Consider the following 17,473-nt stretch of genomic DNA (forward strand, 5'->3'; position numbering starts at 1 on the left):
ATTGCGTGGTATCAAGACAGAACCTCCTTTTTGCTTCGGGAAGGTGTAACGTGGTTGCAACTGACTGCTTAGGTGCAACGAAGCAGCCCCCCAGGTCTTGTTTGCGTTTGTATTTGTGTTTGCGGGGTCCCCAGGCTAGCCCCAAGCTTCGAAAATGCCAAGGCGTGGGGGACAAACAACCCTTGCAGCACATCTTGGTGTCCGTCTCCTGCAACCCTTGAAACCTTCCCTTTAATATACATTCTGATTACTTAGCACCATAATGGTTTCATGGCGCAATGTCACGAATGAGATGCGCATATCGCAACGCATATCGCAATCAGTCCAGTGCGAATAGCCCGCGAAGAACGTCCGACAAGTCACAGATACGAACATCAACATCCAGGATCTCAGGGATATTAGCGGCCAGTTTTCTTCTGTTCATACCACTGGATGCTGCAGTTCGGAATGTATTGCGTGGCCATAGGTCCAAATTCTCGTGGCGTCTCCGATCACGACGGTGAGCACGTTTGGGAATGCGCATGCGTTACACCGTCCGAAGTATGTGACTGCTGGGGGTCGTCGCCACCCCCACCCTCACACCCTCTGAAATTCCAGTCCTTCCGTGAGTCCCATGGCGAAGCTGAGAACGAAATGGGCCGCGGCCTACGACTTCAGCCTTCAACAATGATCACCCTGTCTGAAATCTTAATAAGCGCCCTGATGACTCTTCAGGCCTGTCATATGTCACCCCGTCGTCCCGCATAATTGGCATCCCTTATCCGGTATCAAACCCATGGGCCAGAATCTCAAAAGGCACCATCATAAACAACCCACTATTGACAAGGGGCCGTCATTGAGAAACATGACAGGACATGCACCAATCATCTTGCATGCCAAATATCCCAAATAAGCAACACTATCATCGCAGGGCCAGAGCAAGACACACCCCAAGACTCCCCCACATGCCCTCCACCGAGGGTAACAACAAAAAAGTTGCAAAAGCTACTCGTCATCAATGTTGGGTCATTGTCATCGCGGCCCAGCCAGCCAACCAGGCTGCACAGAAGGCCTGGTGGACATCCTATTCGCTCACCTCCAGAGCTAATGTCTCTCAAGAAAGTTGCGGTGAAGACAATCTGCTATTGCTTTGATTACACCCAAGTGCAACACAATGCGGGCAACTGACACCTTTTTGCCATCATCGTGATCACATCACCCGCGTCCGCCGACCGTTGGCAGCTTTCCCTAGCTCCCGCGCTTCACGTAGGATTTTTGCTACTCCAGGTTACCGTCTCAGCCGGTCCTCTGTCATGGGTCACGCTTTCTGGCGCCATCGAATGAGGTCAGTCCATTCAGAAATTTGCATTTACTGGAAGGCCACCGCCAGCTATAACAGGCAGGGAGCCAGTCCGTGTGCGATGTGACCCACGACTACCTTCGCACGTATCTGAGCGACAGTCTGTAATCGTCCCCACCAGCAGTGAACACAGCCTTTACACGTACGTTGCTGTCACTTTATTCTTTACTAATGAAGCACAACCTCAGACCGAAACTGACCTTTGATCCAGAAAGCCGAATCGAGAAAGGGGGCTAAGTGTGAGGTTGCCTTTCCGCCTCTTCGTAAACGTAAAGACGATCCTCCTCCTTACCGTCCTCCCCCCCTTCTTTTTGGACGAACAAATACATAAGTCGTGTAACCCTGGCTCTTTTTGCTCCGCCATGCAGCTCCGGCAAGCGGTGTATTTTTCGGAGAGCTGCGGAGAAAACAATGTTGAGGAGAAAATCGACGCGTACCGGACGCAAAGAAGCAGTGTTACAACGTGCCATGAAAGACTAGTTTTGTTGATGTACTGATGTGCTGGGTCTACAGGTTTGCCCCTTTTCTCCACAGTTGGGGTTTAAACCATGTACTGTACCTGGAACAATCTACAGGGGCGGGATTTCTGTGCCGATGTTTGCCAAAAGAACCAGCTACTTACTTCAGCACCACCACACATACTACAGGGCAAAGAACACGATGGCTTAAAGAGGCACAACGTACAAGGCATAGATGAGGACCAATATCCTTTCTCTTTCCAATTTTTCCACCCACTAAGCCCCCTCGTGGTTTCCAATTCTTGGGTTACATACAGCCTGGGGCAAAGCTGGGGCTGGTCATACATTGATCACGTCAGCTCCCTCCCGTCTTGCCCAATGTCAAACACGCAGACGAGGGAACGGGTACTGGGTGATGTGTAAGGAGAAGGAGGCGGTGGGGGTCGATGAATGGGAAAATTTTCTTAAGCGGCTGAGCAATCATTTCAGGTTTTATTGTTGTTGCCCCCCAGCCCAGGCAGGCACGCAACCAAGCTGATGTGCTGATGACGAGACTTACTCCCACGCACATACACTCCTTCAATCGTATTATTGAGCGCTGGCGCTACTTCGTGTGGGGATTGGGCACGGAAAGATAAGGTACATCGGAGATGTCCGTGGCTGGCAGGGCTGCACGGTAACTACACTACTCTGTTGTTGGGCTCTTGGTGTTGTGATTCGTAGCGCAGAACGAAGCGCAGTCATGTTCTTGGGTCGCTTGGAATGAATGGCCTTGGGGGGGGGGGGGGGGGGGAGAGGGACTTTGAGAAAGTGCAAATTCCACCTATTTGCACACCTGAAGAGCGCTGCGGGTTGGTGATCGAACGATCCAGGGTCCGGTGGGGGGGGGTTAAGGAGGGAAGATCATCGTGGATGGGTAACCACTGGGCTGGACGAGCGCTCAGTCCGTCAGTCTACTTATGTACATACTGCCGTTCCGAGCTAGCCTGGCGCCGCTAGTATATACGCCACATACAACACTAGACATTTATCACTTGGCGGCGGCAGCATGCTTCAGTTGTATACCGCTGGCGCTATTATGCGGGGTAAAGTATCGACATCGTTCGGTGCGTTACGATATGTCAACCGTGTTCACCTCGATATCAGTCCACCACCGTACGAACTGAATGAGCAAGCGCCTGTAAGAGCATTTGCCAAGTTAAGGGGAGGGCCGCTGACGGGGACTACCGTGCTAGAAATCTACCGAACAGTTCAAGGTTTGGTGAGAGGAGATGAATGTTTCGTTGGGGGGGCGGCCTGCTACTCCCAGAGTTCATGCCACTATTTTGGTTAACTCCGAATAATACATCAGAGGAGATTCTGAGTTGATTGTTTACTACATATACCCAATTACAAAACTAATAGTCCGTTTGTCCATTTTCTTACGGTCTGCTTGCTTTCACTAAGTCATGTCATACCTAGACTGATAGCAAAGAACAGCGGTGAGATAGAAACAAAACAGAGTATGCTCTCGTTCCAGCTTTCCGGGACTTGTAAATGAGATATATATCCACCTGTAAATAGCAATGCTCACTGTGCCCCAATAGCCAATTCCACGTTATATGACTCGCCAATGAAATTCCTAAAGTGGGTGGCAGACGCCGCCGCTGAGTGTTTTGGAGGAAAACATACAAATCGAAACATAGGGAAATGGAAAAAGTCGTTGTAAGGAGTATATGGTATTCTTGCTTTTACCGTTTCCACCATCCGTTTCAGAAATCCTGAGGGGGGAAGAACTTGGGAAAAGTAAAAAAAAAAAAAGAAATCCAATGTATCAGACGTCTATGCCGCCGAGGGTTTCAAATCTATGCCCATTCCCACCAGGGAGGAAACCATGGGGAAACCCGGCCTGTCGCGCCTTCTGGTTATTGAATTACAGAAGGGGATGGCGTTAACTCTTCCAAGCCATTCTCCCGTGGACGCCAACTCTTTCTATGTATAAATATATCCGTCTATAGCCGCTTTGCCAAGTCATCATTCATTTCGTAAAATCGAGATCATGGTACTCTGGACTTGAAGTCCTACGTCCGATCCATGAGATCGCCACCGGACAGACTGCCACTTGCTGAACTCCGGCCACTATGGTTGAAGCCATCATTGGGCGCCAGCAGATCGTGAACGGCAACCTTGGGCACCTGAGGAACGGGAAGCTTCCTGCTGCCATCTGGCCGGCTTATGATATCTGCCAGCGACATGCCAGTGCGTTGGGGAGTCGAAGTGCCGCTTTGCTGAGTTTGCTGATAGTGGTTAGCCTCGAAGCTCTGCGGCTCCATAGGAGCCAGAGCTGGAGTGTGGCCTAGGGTCAAGTTTCGTAAAGTGGGCAGTTCAACTCCAGCATAAGGACGTAACCGAGGCGAGTGAGCGGGCGTTGCTAAAGGCGTGTGATCCGGAGTGGGTGATAGCGAATCGTGGGAGAAGGTGGGCGATGAGGGGGCCGTGGAGTTGGGGGAATTGGGTCTTGACCTTTTCGCGTGCCTAGGCGCGTGGGAATAGTGATCATCATGATGCTCCTCGTTTGAATGCGATCGAGACATGTGGTAGGCGGAAAGAGAAGGGAGGTAGCCTCGAGAAGCGTGGACGCTGTGCGAGTAATAGGGGTGATGCCTCGACGTATGGTGATGATGGCCGGACATATTTTCTCGCTCAACTTGGTTTGCAGCGCTCGCCAGCATGCCGATATCCATGCCTTGGTTGGTCAAGGGGCTGCAACCGTTCATTCCCCGTGAATAGTGGTGAAGCGAAGATGCCGGGAGCCCATATGTCGAGTAAGAGTGGGGTGGCGAGACGTTGGGCGAACCCAGTGTCGAGTTGGGTGCCGACTTAATGGAGCGTGGTCCCGAGGGCGGCGGCATCATGGACTCCGGGGTGAGGGAGCCGCCCATGGAGTGATGCGACCCCTGGGGATTTTTGTTTCCTCTCCTTGAGTTGGGGTTGTTATGTATCCTCGAGTGGCGGGTGAGCTCGTCCGACCGCGAGAACTTTTTACTGCAGCCTGGGAACTGGCAGGCATGGGGCTTCTCGCCCGTGTGCGTCCTGATATGCCTCGTTTGGTGTTCTAGACGGTGGAAAGCCTTATCGCACAGGGGGCATTTGTACGGGCGCGGGAGTTCGCTGGGATTCTCGGCGGGCTGACCCCCTGGTAGAGGGCCATTTGGCCGGATTACAGTGACAGTAGCCATATCGACGTCTCCGTCCTGGTCTGTCTGATTTCCAGCAGGATAATTTGTTTCCCTTTGCGGGGTTGTCGTCGTCGTGGTTTCCGGATTCAGCAGGTTGGAAAAATCCACTGCTGACTGTGAGCGTTGCATGTGATCGCCGGCCAAGGGGGCACCGGTTTCCTCAGAGCGGATGTCCTAGATTTGGCGGCGGCGGAGCGACGGGATAAATCTGTCCCTTTTTGAAGTTCGGCCCTTGTGTACTTTTATTTGAAAATCGTTGGCAGTCGACCCAATTTCCAATGACCAAGCCGGAGCAGTTTGAGATTGCCGTCGAGGGTTGTTGTAAATTTTTCTTGTTTGCTGGTTGTGGTCGCTGTAAGTCGAGTCGATGTATGGTGTCTATGGGGGGTACGGCAGAACTTCAGAGGGGAATAATTTGGGGGGAAGGGGGACGCTGGTATGGTTTTAAATGAGTCGGGCGGGTCGGAAGACAGCGAGTGCCAAAAAAATCGTGGAAGGCAGACCTTGTCTACAGGTGGGAAGTACCCAAGTACGTACTCAAGTACCCCAATGCAAAAGCACGCCAGAATGTGGGTGGTCCCCCCCCAAAAAAAAGATCCCCCCCTTCGCTCCGCACCCTGCCTTGCAGGCCCGATTGATGATTCTAGGGGGGATGCGTGGGTGTTGAGTGGATGCCCAGAGTGGGTACTGGACACAAGGCCTGGGGCAGCCACCGGGGATCCTGAGACCCCTGAGGATGTGCCATTGTGGAGGGGAAGCTTGTGAACACCACCTCAGAATTGCACTGAAGCCGCCCAGCAAAGGCGTCACAGGCACACAGGGAACGTGAAGCGCCAAGCTCAGACTGCCCAGACACAAAAAAGACACATTGGGGGTGTGGTGAAACGAGCCGCTGACCTCGACATGCACACTCCCTTTGATCTTGCACGGGCGTGTGGACAAAGGGAGGGCCAGTGGCAGCGACCGAGGCTGTGAGGCAGTCATGCTTGGCTCGACGGTCGTGGGGTGAAGCTACAACTTTGAATGGCAAGTGTCTGATGTGGCTTGTTGATTTCGCATCCCTCACCGAGTCTCCAGCTGATCTCATTCTCATTGATTGGCCTCCCCGTCTTGTTGTACACAAGAAATGTCAATCCTGCCGGCTCGTGTGGGTGTTTGCTACTCGATCCGCCTTCCCAGGGTCCATACAGCAGTGTGGCTCCATGGCGGAGATTCGGTCTCTTTTGATAGTGTTATTCGGGCTACGTGCGCTTTGACAAGCGACATGGCCATTCATCTATCCTTCGGTGCATTGCTGAATTAAGCCTTCATGCAATCCAACAGCCGATTGGCATGGGCAACGTCTCAATCATAGGTTGGAGATTGTATGAATTCGGATCGTGGAGGATATTGAACAATACTACTGCGAAGACATCGAGGATCGCCTTCTCACCAACGTACCGCGATAAGCGGCCCGGATGGTGTATTTCACTTTTGATTGACAAATTATTCTTAATTGAATACAAGGAATCTGGCCATGGAGCAGGTTGGATCAGGTCATCAGATTCCATAGAAAATATTTGTTCTTTATGCCTGTGCTATAGTGTGCTAATTCTCAGAGTATCGCCGGTATCGATGAATTTCGTCTCAGATAACAATTTGAGTATTTTCGTGACATTCCAAAGCTGCAGCCATTGCCATTTTCAGTTCCGACACTTCATCCGTCCCCCACTAGCGTTATCATCTGCCTTCCCAACTTGGGTGGAATATTGACGCTGCGTCCGAAAACTCACGACAGTATGGAGAACGTGGGGCCGGTCCTCGGCGGGATGACAACCTAATGGGGGTGACATTAGCCGATAAGCCAGGCTTGCCAGAGCGAGTTGGAAGTGAAAGATGGAGTACAGCGGACCGACAGAGAGAATCTGGATATACTGGCGAGCCGACCAAGAGAGTGCTAGCGATGGTCGGCCATCAAATTTTGTCTGGCTTGCTTCCGTTATCTAGGTTGCGCATGGCTGAAGCCAAAGCGCACGCAACGAGGATACGATACATTCCGGTGAACGAGATAGCCGCGGACAGTCAAGCCGGCCATGCTCGAGGCCATCAGTCCAGCACCGATTGGGAATATGGGGGATCAAATTCTCCCATCATTACCTGTTACGGCCTCACCTGGGACAGCCCGCGACGACATCATTTTCGAATGCTGGCCTATCATCGAGGGTCGTGGCCTCCCCACAGAAACTAGAAACTTACCTCCCACTCTGAAGTTTCCCCGTACTATGTAGAGTTCCATAATCTCCCCATGGATCATCAGGGGCCAAGGAGTTACAAGGAACCAGGGCCCCCCATACGTGGCACATTGTAACCAGGCTTATCTGCCTGACGTTCGAGTCAGTGAAGGATTGGGAAGCTGGCAGCTGGTCCCCGGCTACATTCTCGGAATGCTGTTGACTCGATGACGATGAGGTCCGAAGTCGAGTCAACACGATACCACGAAATTGAGGCAGCTGAGAAGAAAAAACCACGGGGTCGCAATAGAGTAATCATCGGAAAACTATCGAAATGGGCTCCCGTGTCGCTTACGGCAACTTATTGCCAAGCCTTTCTTTCAAGCCAAAACGTGGGGGGACCCAACATGTCACTCAGCACCATTTGATCGGCGTGTTATGAATTATTGCATACATAGTACGGTGATGACGGGTCTCTCGCGATCAGATTGCCATTGATGACCATCTGACAGTAGGCACATTGCTTCCGTTCCAGGATTACTGACAACCACCCGTCGTTTTGTCATATTTGGTCTTGACTGCCACACATCGTACCTGCACGTGGGCATCGTTGCATTCACAAGATTCTGGGGAAGGGGAAGATCTCTACCTTATCCGACTGAAAAGGCGCGTTACACCGGACTGCAAGCCAGAGGAGATATCCGGGAATCTGTGACCTTCCGGCACAGACAATGATAATGCCGAAGCCTTGATTTCAATGCAGTAACACCGGGAACGTCTACAATGACAGGAACTCTTTTCTTTTTCTTTCTTTCTTTCTTTCTCTCCCTCAACAGACATATACATTTGCTTTCACAGCCGAAAGTATGTCTTGTGGCTGTGTGATACCCCACGGTAATGTTGGGTATATCCGGTTGCCTCCCCACATTCGTTATGGTGCCACTGGATGGTCAAATACGAAGCATATTTAATTACCACACTGGCAACGCCAGCAATATCGCGCCCCACCAACCACTCATTTACTGTGTATTGCAGCCACGGTGGACTCGTCCGCTTGTGGAAACGCGAGGCACAAGACGTGTGCCAGTTTGGCGCGGTGCTTTGATGCTCGTAAAACCAGCGACGTCAGGCAAGGCCAAGCAAGGAATCTATGGCGTCGATGAGTCGCGATCGTGCTGCTGTCATGCTTATTACAAGTATGGATACCAATCTGAGGGCATTTCCGTCGCGGGGTCACGATACCAAGGGAACCGGATCGCTTGAAGCCCTGTTCAGTTTGCTAGCCTCGCCCTGCTCTTCTGTTATTGGAGCGCTTTCCGAGCAGTATGCCCCCATTAGGTTATCAAAAATGCTACGACCAGGACACGTCTGGGCGGCTCCGGGAAAAGCTACGGAGTCTGGTTATTCACTAATTTACCCCGGACGACACGACAGACATCCATGGATGTCTGATTCGAATTGTTGCTGGCGCTTTCCAACGTCCTCCGCATTCCTTTCCCCTTTCCCCAGGTTGCTTATGTCTCTATCGGGGATATCCAGCCTAGTTCACCACACAGCAGACTGCACTAGACGCACCTAGGGTCCATCAAAAAGTCTTGGCCCTTCTAGAACTCTGCTTGCAGGAGCTTCAAGTTGACACCTCAGCTTTTCCAAGTTTCCGGGTGCGCCGATAGCACTGGGATTTACAAATACCGTGTCGTGGTACGAAGTACAAATACTTCGTACGAGAAGCTCAATCACCAACCCCAGACGGCTCGCCCCATCGCACGAGTCAGCGACGGTGTGTGTGTTCCTTCCCAGGCTGCGATGGAGGATGATGATGCGCAGTTCAGCAATCTGGACGCAAGCATTTTCCAAACCGGGGTCCGACGATGTCATCATGGCTCTATGACTTGCCCATTATTCCCATACAGCCCAGAAAATGTCTTCAGTGACCTCAGTCAAGGTTAAACCCAGTCCGGCAGAGAATCCGCGAATAGCTGCGATGGAGGGCGGCCAAGCTGGCTTTCAACATCCTGACGAGCCGCTCAGCCCGTTTTCTGGCTGCACTGATCTTCCGCTACACAAGTGGGCCGCATAATTCAATTCGCCGGCCACCTGCGTACTACCCGGAAATACCTTCCAAAGTCGCAATTGGAGGCTCGTCCCTCGTTCCGAGCCACTTGACTTGCGGAATGAAATGGCCTCCTCACCAAGGCCAGTTTTTGGAAACCAACCAGGATGTCCCCGCCAAGGAGATGCAACAAGATTACCAACCGTGGCCCTGGCTTGCCCTGGCAGCTTTCCCAATTTTACATTTTTCCCCACTACACCAGCCAAGCCCACGTCGTCGTCGTGCCGAGTTCTCCCGAGCCCTCCCGATTGTCCGCCTTCGGACTCGCGAAGTCCTCGCGATATCGATATTAAAGAGCCCGTCTGGGGCTGCAAGATAAGGCCGTTGTTGCTCCGCGCACGGGGAAATTGTGGAACTCGGCTGAGTACCTACACCATGCACCCACTCACCCACGCACGCATCCACGCACGCCGGCTCTCAACATGCTACGATGCCGTGCGAGTCGGCCGACTCAAGTAGCCCAAATAGCCAAACATCGTGTTACTAATATCCCTCAAGTTACGAGCAAGTATCACATCACCACATTGACGGCCCCTAAAACATGTGGTTTCACTGAATCAGAATTGAAACTATCCCCCGACGGCAGCGAACGTACCTTGCAGGAGCTGCAGAGCAAGCCTTGTCGAAGATCTGATAGGGCATGAACTTGGGGACTTGCAACCGTCTAAACCAGGATAGCTGGCCGCAATGGCCAATCACCAACGCCAGATGTTCTCCACGATGAGAAGTATATGGGGCTGTCAGCCGAGAGTGGAAGCGCCAGAATCGTGAAATTCAGTCCCGCGTTTTCCGTCGGCATTCGGCATCACGGGCTAGCCGCCAACCGCGCTGCTTCCTCTTCTCCGGCGTCTTTCGACAACGTACGTTCCTGACACGACCCGTTTCCCATTGACGAAACCAATGCTCCACGCTTACTGTCTTGCGTCGACTTACAACCCCGACTTAATAGCCCGTCGCGATCTTTCCCTGAGAAACATGCTGGAGAACGGGGCGGGGCCGCACAAGCTCCCTCGGATTACTGCAACGAGCATAGTCAAACAAGGCGGCTCTTTGTCGGTGCATTAGACCGTTATCAGCCACCTTGCTACCATGTTAGAGTAGAGTATATGGAGTACGCCCAGGGCACCTCGGGGTTATAAGAGGAGCTGCACCGTACTGTGGGGTTCGGATAGCTTCGTCGTTGTTCGAGATTTTGCCTTGGGAAAAAGGATTTCAATTTCCATGCGGGGCGCACGACCAGCTTCACCTCGGTCCTATTATGTCTGGCGCGATTATCTCCAGCAGATTGCAAATCCTGCCAGCGAAACTTCCCTGTTCAGTGGGAAAGTTATGGTTGATGAGTCGCCACTCATGCAGTAGAAGCGGTCGGGTATATGCTTCAGTCGTGTACGAAGTGTGCAGAAATAAAATAATGTATGCGTAGGGCACATGCTGTACTATTGTTCTCGTAAACCTGATGCTGTCATCTACAACTGATTGGTTTTCCCTGAATCGAGCACACGGAAGTATGGATCTTCATGACAATTTCATGACAATCTGCAAACCAGACCATTTGCTGGGTATCTTGGCACTTCTCCGCTGACACATCGGCTAGCAGGACATGGGGTTGTGGAATTTTTTTTTGTCCCCACGGTCACGACTCGAGAGTGACGACGCTCCCCAGGCCGGTATGGACTCTCAATGGATTAGCGGCGAGTAGTGCAGGGAGGCTGAAAAGAGAGTCGTCTCAAATGTCATGCGAAATCCCACGACAGTTATGCTGCTCTGTATGTACGAAATACGAATTATGAAGTAGCTTTTGGTGCTCATACCCGCAGTGTCAGAGAGATCGACGCCTTCCATTTTGGGAACAATACATTTCGTAGGCCATTAGCCAGTTGCGGGTTATGCTACTTCGTAAGTAGGTGATGTCAAGTGTGCGACGTAGAATCATGAGCAACCAAAACGGAAATAGCATTGGACGTGACCCCGGCCCTCCCGCAGCGGCATTGCCTAAATTGAACACAAGCAATCCCGACCGTCGGGAGATCGGCGCTGAGGCTGAATTACCATCACAACAATTGCATGCTCACAAACCGAGAAAGTCATCGACATTCTCGTTGCAACATCAGGCGCTCCTAGACTACATCTAAATACCATACCATTTACAGGCCTCCGACTCAGCTGCATCTGATTCGCCATGGATAGCCTTCCGGCACATGGAACAGAAACGCCCAAAGCCGACTTGGCGTCCACTCGTAAGTTGCGCCTGCTCTTACGGGCACTATAGACTTGCTGAATGCCTTTAGACCGGCTACCCACCGTTTCGGCTGCGGATGCGCTCGAGGAGCTGCGGATTGATCGGACGCGATTTATTTCAACTGGACTTGATGCGCTAGACCAGAACCTCGGCGGTGTTACTGCGGGCGCCGCCGACGCTGTTTCCTGTCCTCGTGGCATCCAGAAAGGCCAAGTCGTCGAGGTTTGGGGTCCGCCTGGATCTGGCAAGACAGCTTTCGGGTAAGTAGACATGCCCGCACAGCAGCAGCATCAGGATCGAACGAATGGGTTTCTGACCATCACTGGCAGCATCCAGGTAGCTGCCAGCGCCTTGCGGAATGGTGGCAAGGTCGTATGGGTAGGTCAGTTTCTCTGTGCATAACAGCACTTTCAGCAATACCTATATGATGGCTGGATCACGTGGGTGTTGATCTGTTGCGCCTCGCTGAACCTCGACCAGACGCATTTCGCTCCGTTTGTGGGACCAGAATTCTTGAAATAATGGAAGATGCCGACGAAGGCGGAGATGAATCAAACCGCAAACAGCTGGACAGTCTGCTTCATTTCACATGCCCCAGCCTTGCACACTTTATTGCGCTTCTTTGTAGACCCACCGCGTCTTGTATACCTGAAGCCGCATCACTGCTAGTGGTGCATTCCCTTTCAGCCCTTCTGAGCCAGTCTTTCCCAAGAGTCCAGGAGGCTCGCAATGGCCCAAAAGGCGGTAAGATGCTCCCCAAATACTCCCACCATGCCCAGCCAGGAGGCTGATGTAGCTCCTTTAGCCCGGCGGTTACAAGTGCTCCAAACCATCATCTCCAGTCTTCAAAAGCTCGCTGCGACTCGAGATATGGCGGTCGTCGTTTTAAGCCAATGCGCAACTAGAATGCAACCGGAACGCGGTGCTACACTCGTACCATCTATCAATGCTGGGGTGTGGGAACACGGAATCGCTACACGTTTGGTCACTTTCAGAGATTGGATATTCAAAGACGGTGCCGCATCTGGAGCCCATTCCATTGCTGTGCAAAAATTGAACGGAAAATCCCGTCGAGGACGGATCGGACCAACTTTCTGCTTTGATGTTCAGGCTGTAAGTGGCATTCCCTGGAGGATGTCTGCCATTGTCACGAAACACTAAGTTACAGCAGACAGGACTTGTTCCCATCGAGTATGACGATAACCAGCCCTCTATAACGCTCTCATCAACACCACTCCCCAAGAGGAAACTCGGTGAAACGGATTTCGAGATCGCCGACAGCGAGGACGAAGACTATGGATGGGAAAACGAAGATGAGACGGAAATGCCGCCTAACCCGGTGAGCAACCTCCACAAGCATATTCCCCATCTCCGGAGCAAGCGTGGCCTCGATTAATCCGGTGGACGATGCTTTGCTCTTCGAGACATGATATGGAATTATCACCTAGCTGCCGGATTGTTTTGACTCTACTTTGCACGTCAACTAATATTTGTGGTCGCAGTCCCAATGGCAAGGTAGTGAGGACCTTGACATGGGCCAGCCCGACGATGAAGGAAACCGCACGGACGACGCTCCTGAAGGCCACTCCACTGACGAAACAGAAGCTCATCTCGACCCCATCACCAACGAAAGTCCTTCTGATGACAGTTCAGTGGCCTGGCTTGGGCCTTCAGCTTCGTGAAGCTTAAACAGACTTCACCCGAGACCGCGGCCAGCTTGTTTCTCTTCGAAAAAGACTCGTCATTTCACCATACCCGGTATTATAGCGGGTACCTGATTGCTGGCCCGCCCGTTCTTCAGGGAGACGTGGTCGGGCGAACGGGCAAACGGGCGAACGGAAACCTCCATATCGATCTGGAACCATAAAATTCGGCCAAATGTCGGCTGCCTCCGGCTTTATTCCACCATGTTGGGCCGTGAAACGTGATGTTTCTAGCGATGCGAGCCTCGGTCGACACTGTCCCAGCCTTAACCATTCAAAGTCTTTTTCTGCTCGATGCTTACGACTTTAGTTTCCAGCAGCGGACTGGGACTGGCGCTACGTATACAAACTACTACGACCTGAGTTGATGAAATGATATGTATACTAGTATTACATGCATGATAGTCCCACACCTCCCTAAAGGACGGGCGGAAACTGCCGCTCTCATATTATATGCACGATGAGAAACAAGGTCGTTATGGGTCGACCCATGTGGAGACCTTGGACGATGTACCGTATGCATCTGGACCACGTTCGAAGCACCTCTATTCGTCGACTTATCAGTAGATACTCACGCACGGAAGAGTTCGAGGCAAGAAACCTGCTCAACCGCTGCAGTATCCTGCAAACCACCGTGCTAAACGGTTGCATTACATCGGCGCAAGTAAACCGGCAGGCAAGTCTGGACGAGGGGCAGCTTGTTTTCTTTTCAGCTACGATATGAGTGCCGATGCAATCTTCAGTGGGCCGAAATACAGGGAAGCTTCCTAAGTAGCCAATAGCGACATGTGATACCTGAATTTCCCGATGCAATGCATCAGATTGGAGCGATCTGTATTTTGGCTCATCGCGGCAGGGATGACTACGCTCTAGTGAGAGTTAGACTGTCTAGGTATATCGCGAACGTATCCAAGCATGCTGACTGCGCAAGGGAATCTGCCGCGGTCCTACGGCGCACCATCTCAATAGCGTTTCCCTACGCATAGTTGATGACTTCGCAGATAAGCAATGTATTCTGCCATGGACTACCTCGAGCTTCAGCGCAACGTAGCGTATGGAGGTTGAACTTCACTGTAGGCAAACACCCACTCGGATTCCTACAGTTCATGTCGAGTGATATCGCCCAGATGTGGTCGCTGAATAGTCCCCGTTCGGGTTGACGCTAGCCCTGATTGCTCTGCGATCTCGTTTGTTTGTCGTAGCAAAACAAATTCGGGCTCCGACCGTATCGACAAATTTCCGCACAGCGATGGTCAAACCGGCACCGAACGTGACCAAACCGGCAGAGCCTCTGTTTACCCTGTGCCATCAGAAGGATATAAGGGTTCACGCTAAACGCACTGGACTGGGCTCCGACGGGATGACAGCCAAAGCTCCTTGTCGTCACGGCTGGACGCACGGGGTATCGCTGTCGGCCAATCAAGAGGCATGGCATCCCAGCGGTTGAGGTCGCCAGATTGCTGCGGCTAAAAGACTGAGACTAGTGCTGGGCTGCATGCCATCTGCTGTTGGGCGGCAGTGGTCCTTCGGTAGAGTCATCAGTTTGGGGAACGTAGAAGCGGCTGCTGGGGACGGCTGCAACTCCGATGTCCCATAATGACGGATACTGCTTACTCTTGAATAGCGACGAGATTTACTGCTTAATTTTAATATTAGTAAATTCCTATAGTGACAACACGTAGTAAGGGCCCGCAGGTTTAAGGTGAAGATAATAGTAACGGACAAAAAGATTCTCAATAAGATCTTCTGATTTTTTCAAAAAAAAATAATCTCGTTTATCATGCTGTCCTATGCAAGGCTGCGGCTTATGAAGATCCTTAACGCCTTGTGTACTATGCAATGTATACCGGAGCATAAAATCGGACGCGTTTTTGATCCCTATATTACACGATTCAAGCTCTGTGGTTTTGTCGAATATCACATTCCGGTGCAAGCTCCCGTTATAAGAAATCAACTCCTGACGGAAAGAAAGCCTCCTTTCAAGGTGCTATTGTAAATGCCTACTTACTAGGTAATAGCCAGTGGATCGTGATTATCGGCAAGATTTCTATCCGTCGTCGCTTTAGGGCCAATGATTTGACCGCCGTAAACGCGGCGACCGCGAGACGGATGTCGTCCAGTACACAAGTATGGTAAGCCATCAGTGACAACGCATTTCAGATTCTGCCGCCTGCCGCACGCCTCAGGATCTTGCACCCTTGACACCTGAAGTGTAGGATTCATGGATGACGTCTCACACATGTGGATTCGCCGGCGGGAGAGACCTTCCAACCCACAAGTAGCATCTCTTCGACCTCTCCTTCAGTAATGAAGCCGGAAAGTGCGGCGAGAAACAGAGGTCATAGGCTGTGTTGTGAGTAGCTAGGTCTCAGTATGATAAGGCTACTTGCTCTAAGGTTGTACAAGTAGTGTCTCAGGGCGTCCAACTCAGCCGCAGGTTCTTGGAGGACGAGAGCGATAGCAGATCTGGAAGAAGCGATTTAAGTAGCACGACAAGCTGTTGAGGCCACCTCTCAAGGCTCTCTAGACCGGGCCGAGCGATTAAGCAATCTTCGAGTTCGACTCGGTAACAGGTTCTCGAGGACGGGAGCGATAGCAGATCTGGAAGAGGCGATTCAAGTGGCACGACACGCCGTCGAGGCCACCCCTGAAGAGCATCTGGACCGGGCTGGACGGTGAACCAATCTTGGTGTTCAACTCGGCGACAGGTTCTCGAGGACGGGAGTGATAGCTGATCTAGAAGAAACGATTCGAGTGCCCTGAGGTTCACTGTAACCTTACTGTGGGCGTGTATTTCCCCCGCGAAATTCTGTAGGCTAACCGGACTTCATTCCTTTTCTGAATATAACTATTTCTGGTCAGCTGAATCTTAAAAGGCTCAATTCAGGTCTCCTTCCTACGTACGCTTGAAAAGGCCTCCGAACAAGCAGTATGCAGTCCTTCTACACTTGTGAGAATCGCTGGGCTCGTCTGCATACTCCTTAGCACGTGCCTCCAAATCTGGTAGCTTGCCGCTTCCGTTACAGAGGTTGTTAGCGATAAATTGGCCTCCAGCCTTGCGTATTACTAGGTTAGACCACTTCTTAAGTGTTGGGATGGATTTTGCGTACCTATAAACCCCTTGTGGGAGACACAAAGAGCCTTATAGGAGCTTACAGGGCAAACGATATGTCTGCTGTAACTATATTAGTCGCAGATTTGATAGAGACCAGGCGGAGCGAATGTTGGCAGCTCTTAAATATCGCGACACTTACAAGGATAGTAGAACCTCGGCAACATTCTCCATAAACAATATATAGTCGTTATCTTGTCTATTCCGGACTGCGACGCGACTTATCCATTGCTCTTCACTGGACGCGGCTCGGCCGTATTCGTATCCACTTCCAGTCACTAACTACTTCGTAGTCCGCCGTAAAGTATACACTACTATTGACCCTTTCGATTACTGCGGATATCGCTATATTCACACTAAAGTCATAATTGTTTACTATGTTACATCAGCTTATCTTATTATTCAAAATATACACTAGGCAACAGGTAATCGAAATGCTCTTGCCGTGGTAGTTCGATACTTCACGAATTATCTATGGGGAATGCATATAATAGAACCCGGGAAGGATAGAAAGAATCGTGAAGAGTAAGCTTTCTGCTATTACTCTGTTCTGTCTACTGGCGCGTGAATTAGTGCTAGTTTAATTATCAGCGTTTCGAATGGTTGTGCCGAATATGGAGCTACGTTGATATAGAATGGTAATGATGACTGCAGTTGCTTACGTCGTTGATTGATTAACTCCTACTCGGTTCTGGCCGGTTTTATTCATAGCTTTGCCCGGCCGGTAGGAGCCGTTTAACCCGCTGAGGCGGCCTAGATAAAAGCCGGAACCACTTCGCCATATTCCGAAGAACATGACTAGCTCGTCGTAATTCCTACCTTGTGATCTAAAAGATACTAATGTACATTCACTGCGTTCGGTGGGCACGAGTTCAGCCGGACGGCTACGCTCGAGCTAACCCGCTAATTGTATTGTTGAAATGCTTAAGGTAGTCCAGCTGGATTTCGAAGTCGTGAAGCCATGTTCAGCGCTCGTGAACGCGATATTAGCGTCGATTTCGGCGTTGGCCTATGATGCTATAGGCCAGGTCTTGAAAATGCAGAACGCTGAAATGAGTTCGCTAAAAGCGCTGCAACCACT

General features: G+C 51.3%; 6 protein-coding genes across 6 annotated transcripts; 4 read left to right on the forward strand and 2 right to left on the reverse strand.

The window, feature by feature from the left end:
• The first annotated feature begins 2,597 nt into the window (after positions 1-2,597).
• Positions 2,598-3,141, forward strand: BCR38DRAFT_432521 (uncharacterized protein). Its single transcript, XM_040860192.1, has one exon. It carries the CDS (start codon positions 2,846-2,848, stop codon positions 3,128-3,130), a length of 285 nt encoding a protein of 94 aa, XP_040716502.1. The 5' UTR covers positions 2,598-2,845; the 3' UTR covers positions 3,131-3,141.
• A 716-nt stretch (positions 3,142-3,857) lies between these two features.
• On the reverse strand, positions 3,858-5,144 carry BCR38DRAFT_341232 (uncharacterized protein; the record flags this gene model as incomplete). Its single annotated transcript, XM_040855854.1, has 1 exon — positions 3,858-5,144. One exon carries the CDS (start codon positions 5,142-5,144, stop codon positions 3,858-3,860), a length of 1,287 nt encoding a protein of 428 aa, XP_040716503.1.
• Positions 5,145-5,591: 447 nt separating this feature from the next.
• Positions 5,592-6,447, reverse strand: BCR38DRAFT_432523 (uncharacterized protein). Its single transcript, XM_040860193.1, has one exon. The coding sequence runs from the start codon at positions 6,106-6,108 to the stop codon at positions 5,659-5,661; it is 450 nt and encodes a 149-aa protein (XP_040716504.1). The 5' UTR covers positions 6,109-6,447; the 3' UTR covers positions 5,592-5,658.
• Positions 6,448-9,760: 3,313 nt separating this feature from the next.
• Positions 9,761-10,697, forward strand: BCR38DRAFT_409061 (uncharacterized protein; the record flags this gene model as incomplete). The annotated part of the gene is made up of 3 exons (XM_040858333.1): positions 9,761-9,929; positions 10,017-10,198; positions 10,440-10,697. The coding sequence occupies 3 exons, from the start codon at positions 9,761-9,763 to the stop codon at positions 10,695-10,697; spliced, it is 609 nt and encodes a 202-aa protein (XP_040716505.1).
• A 579-nt stretch (positions 10,698-11,276) lies between these two features.
• Positions 11,277-13,174, forward strand: BCR38DRAFT_195763 (P-loop containing nucleoside triphosphate hydrolase protein). The gene is made up of 6 exons (XM_040854047.1): positions 11,277-11,575; positions 11,627-11,837; positions 11,907-11,959; positions 12,058-12,321; positions 12,383-12,690; positions 12,749-13,174. Exons 1-6 carry the CDS (start codon positions 11,518-11,520, stop codon positions 12,971-12,973), a joined length of 1,119 nt encoding a protein of 372 aa, XP_040716506.1. The 5' UTR covers positions 11,277-11,517; the 3' UTR covers positions 12,974-13,174.
• Positions 13,175-15,809: 2,635 nt separating this feature from the next.
• BCR38DRAFT_341996 (uncharacterized protein) lies at positions 15,810-15,959 on the forward strand (the record flags this gene model as incomplete). The annotated part of the gene is made up of 1 exon (XM_040855915.1): positions 15,810-15,959. A coding segment is annotated over one exon (150 nt), but the record flags the coding sequence as incomplete, so codon positions are not given.
• Between the last annotated feature and the right edge of the window lie 1,514 nt (positions 15,960-17,473).

The sequence above is a fragment of the Pseudomassariella vexata genome, assembly GCF_002105095.1.
Source record: "Pseudomassariella vexata strain CBS 129021 chromosome Unknown BCR38scaffold_6, whole genome shotgun sequence".
Classification (NCBI taxonomy): domain Eukaryota; kingdom Fungi; phylum Ascomycota; class Sordariomycetes; order Amphisphaeriales; family Pseudomassariaceae; genus Pseudomassariella; species Pseudomassariella vexata.

Coding starts and splice junctions, on each gene's coding strand:
- BCR38DRAFT_195763 (XM_040854047.1), top strand. CDS start 11,518: ATGGATAGCCTTCCGGCACATGGAACAGAAACGCCCAAAGCCGACTTG. Junction 11,838..11,906: donor TCTGGCAAGACAGCTTTCGG/GTAAGTAGACAT, acceptor CATCACTGGCAG/CATCCAGGTAGCTGCCAGCG. Junction 11,960..12,057: donor TGGCAAGGTCGTATGGGTAG/GTCAGTTTCTCT, acceptor AACCTCGACCAG/ACGCATTTCGCTCCGTTTGT.
- BCR38DRAFT_432521 (XM_040860192.1), top strand. CDS start 2,846: ATGCTTCAGTTGTATACCGCTGGCGCTATTATGCGGGGTAAAGTATCG.
- BCR38DRAFT_432523 (XM_040860193.1), bottom strand. CDS start 6,108: ATGAGAATGAGATCAGCTGGAGACTCGGTGAGGGATGCGAAATCAACA.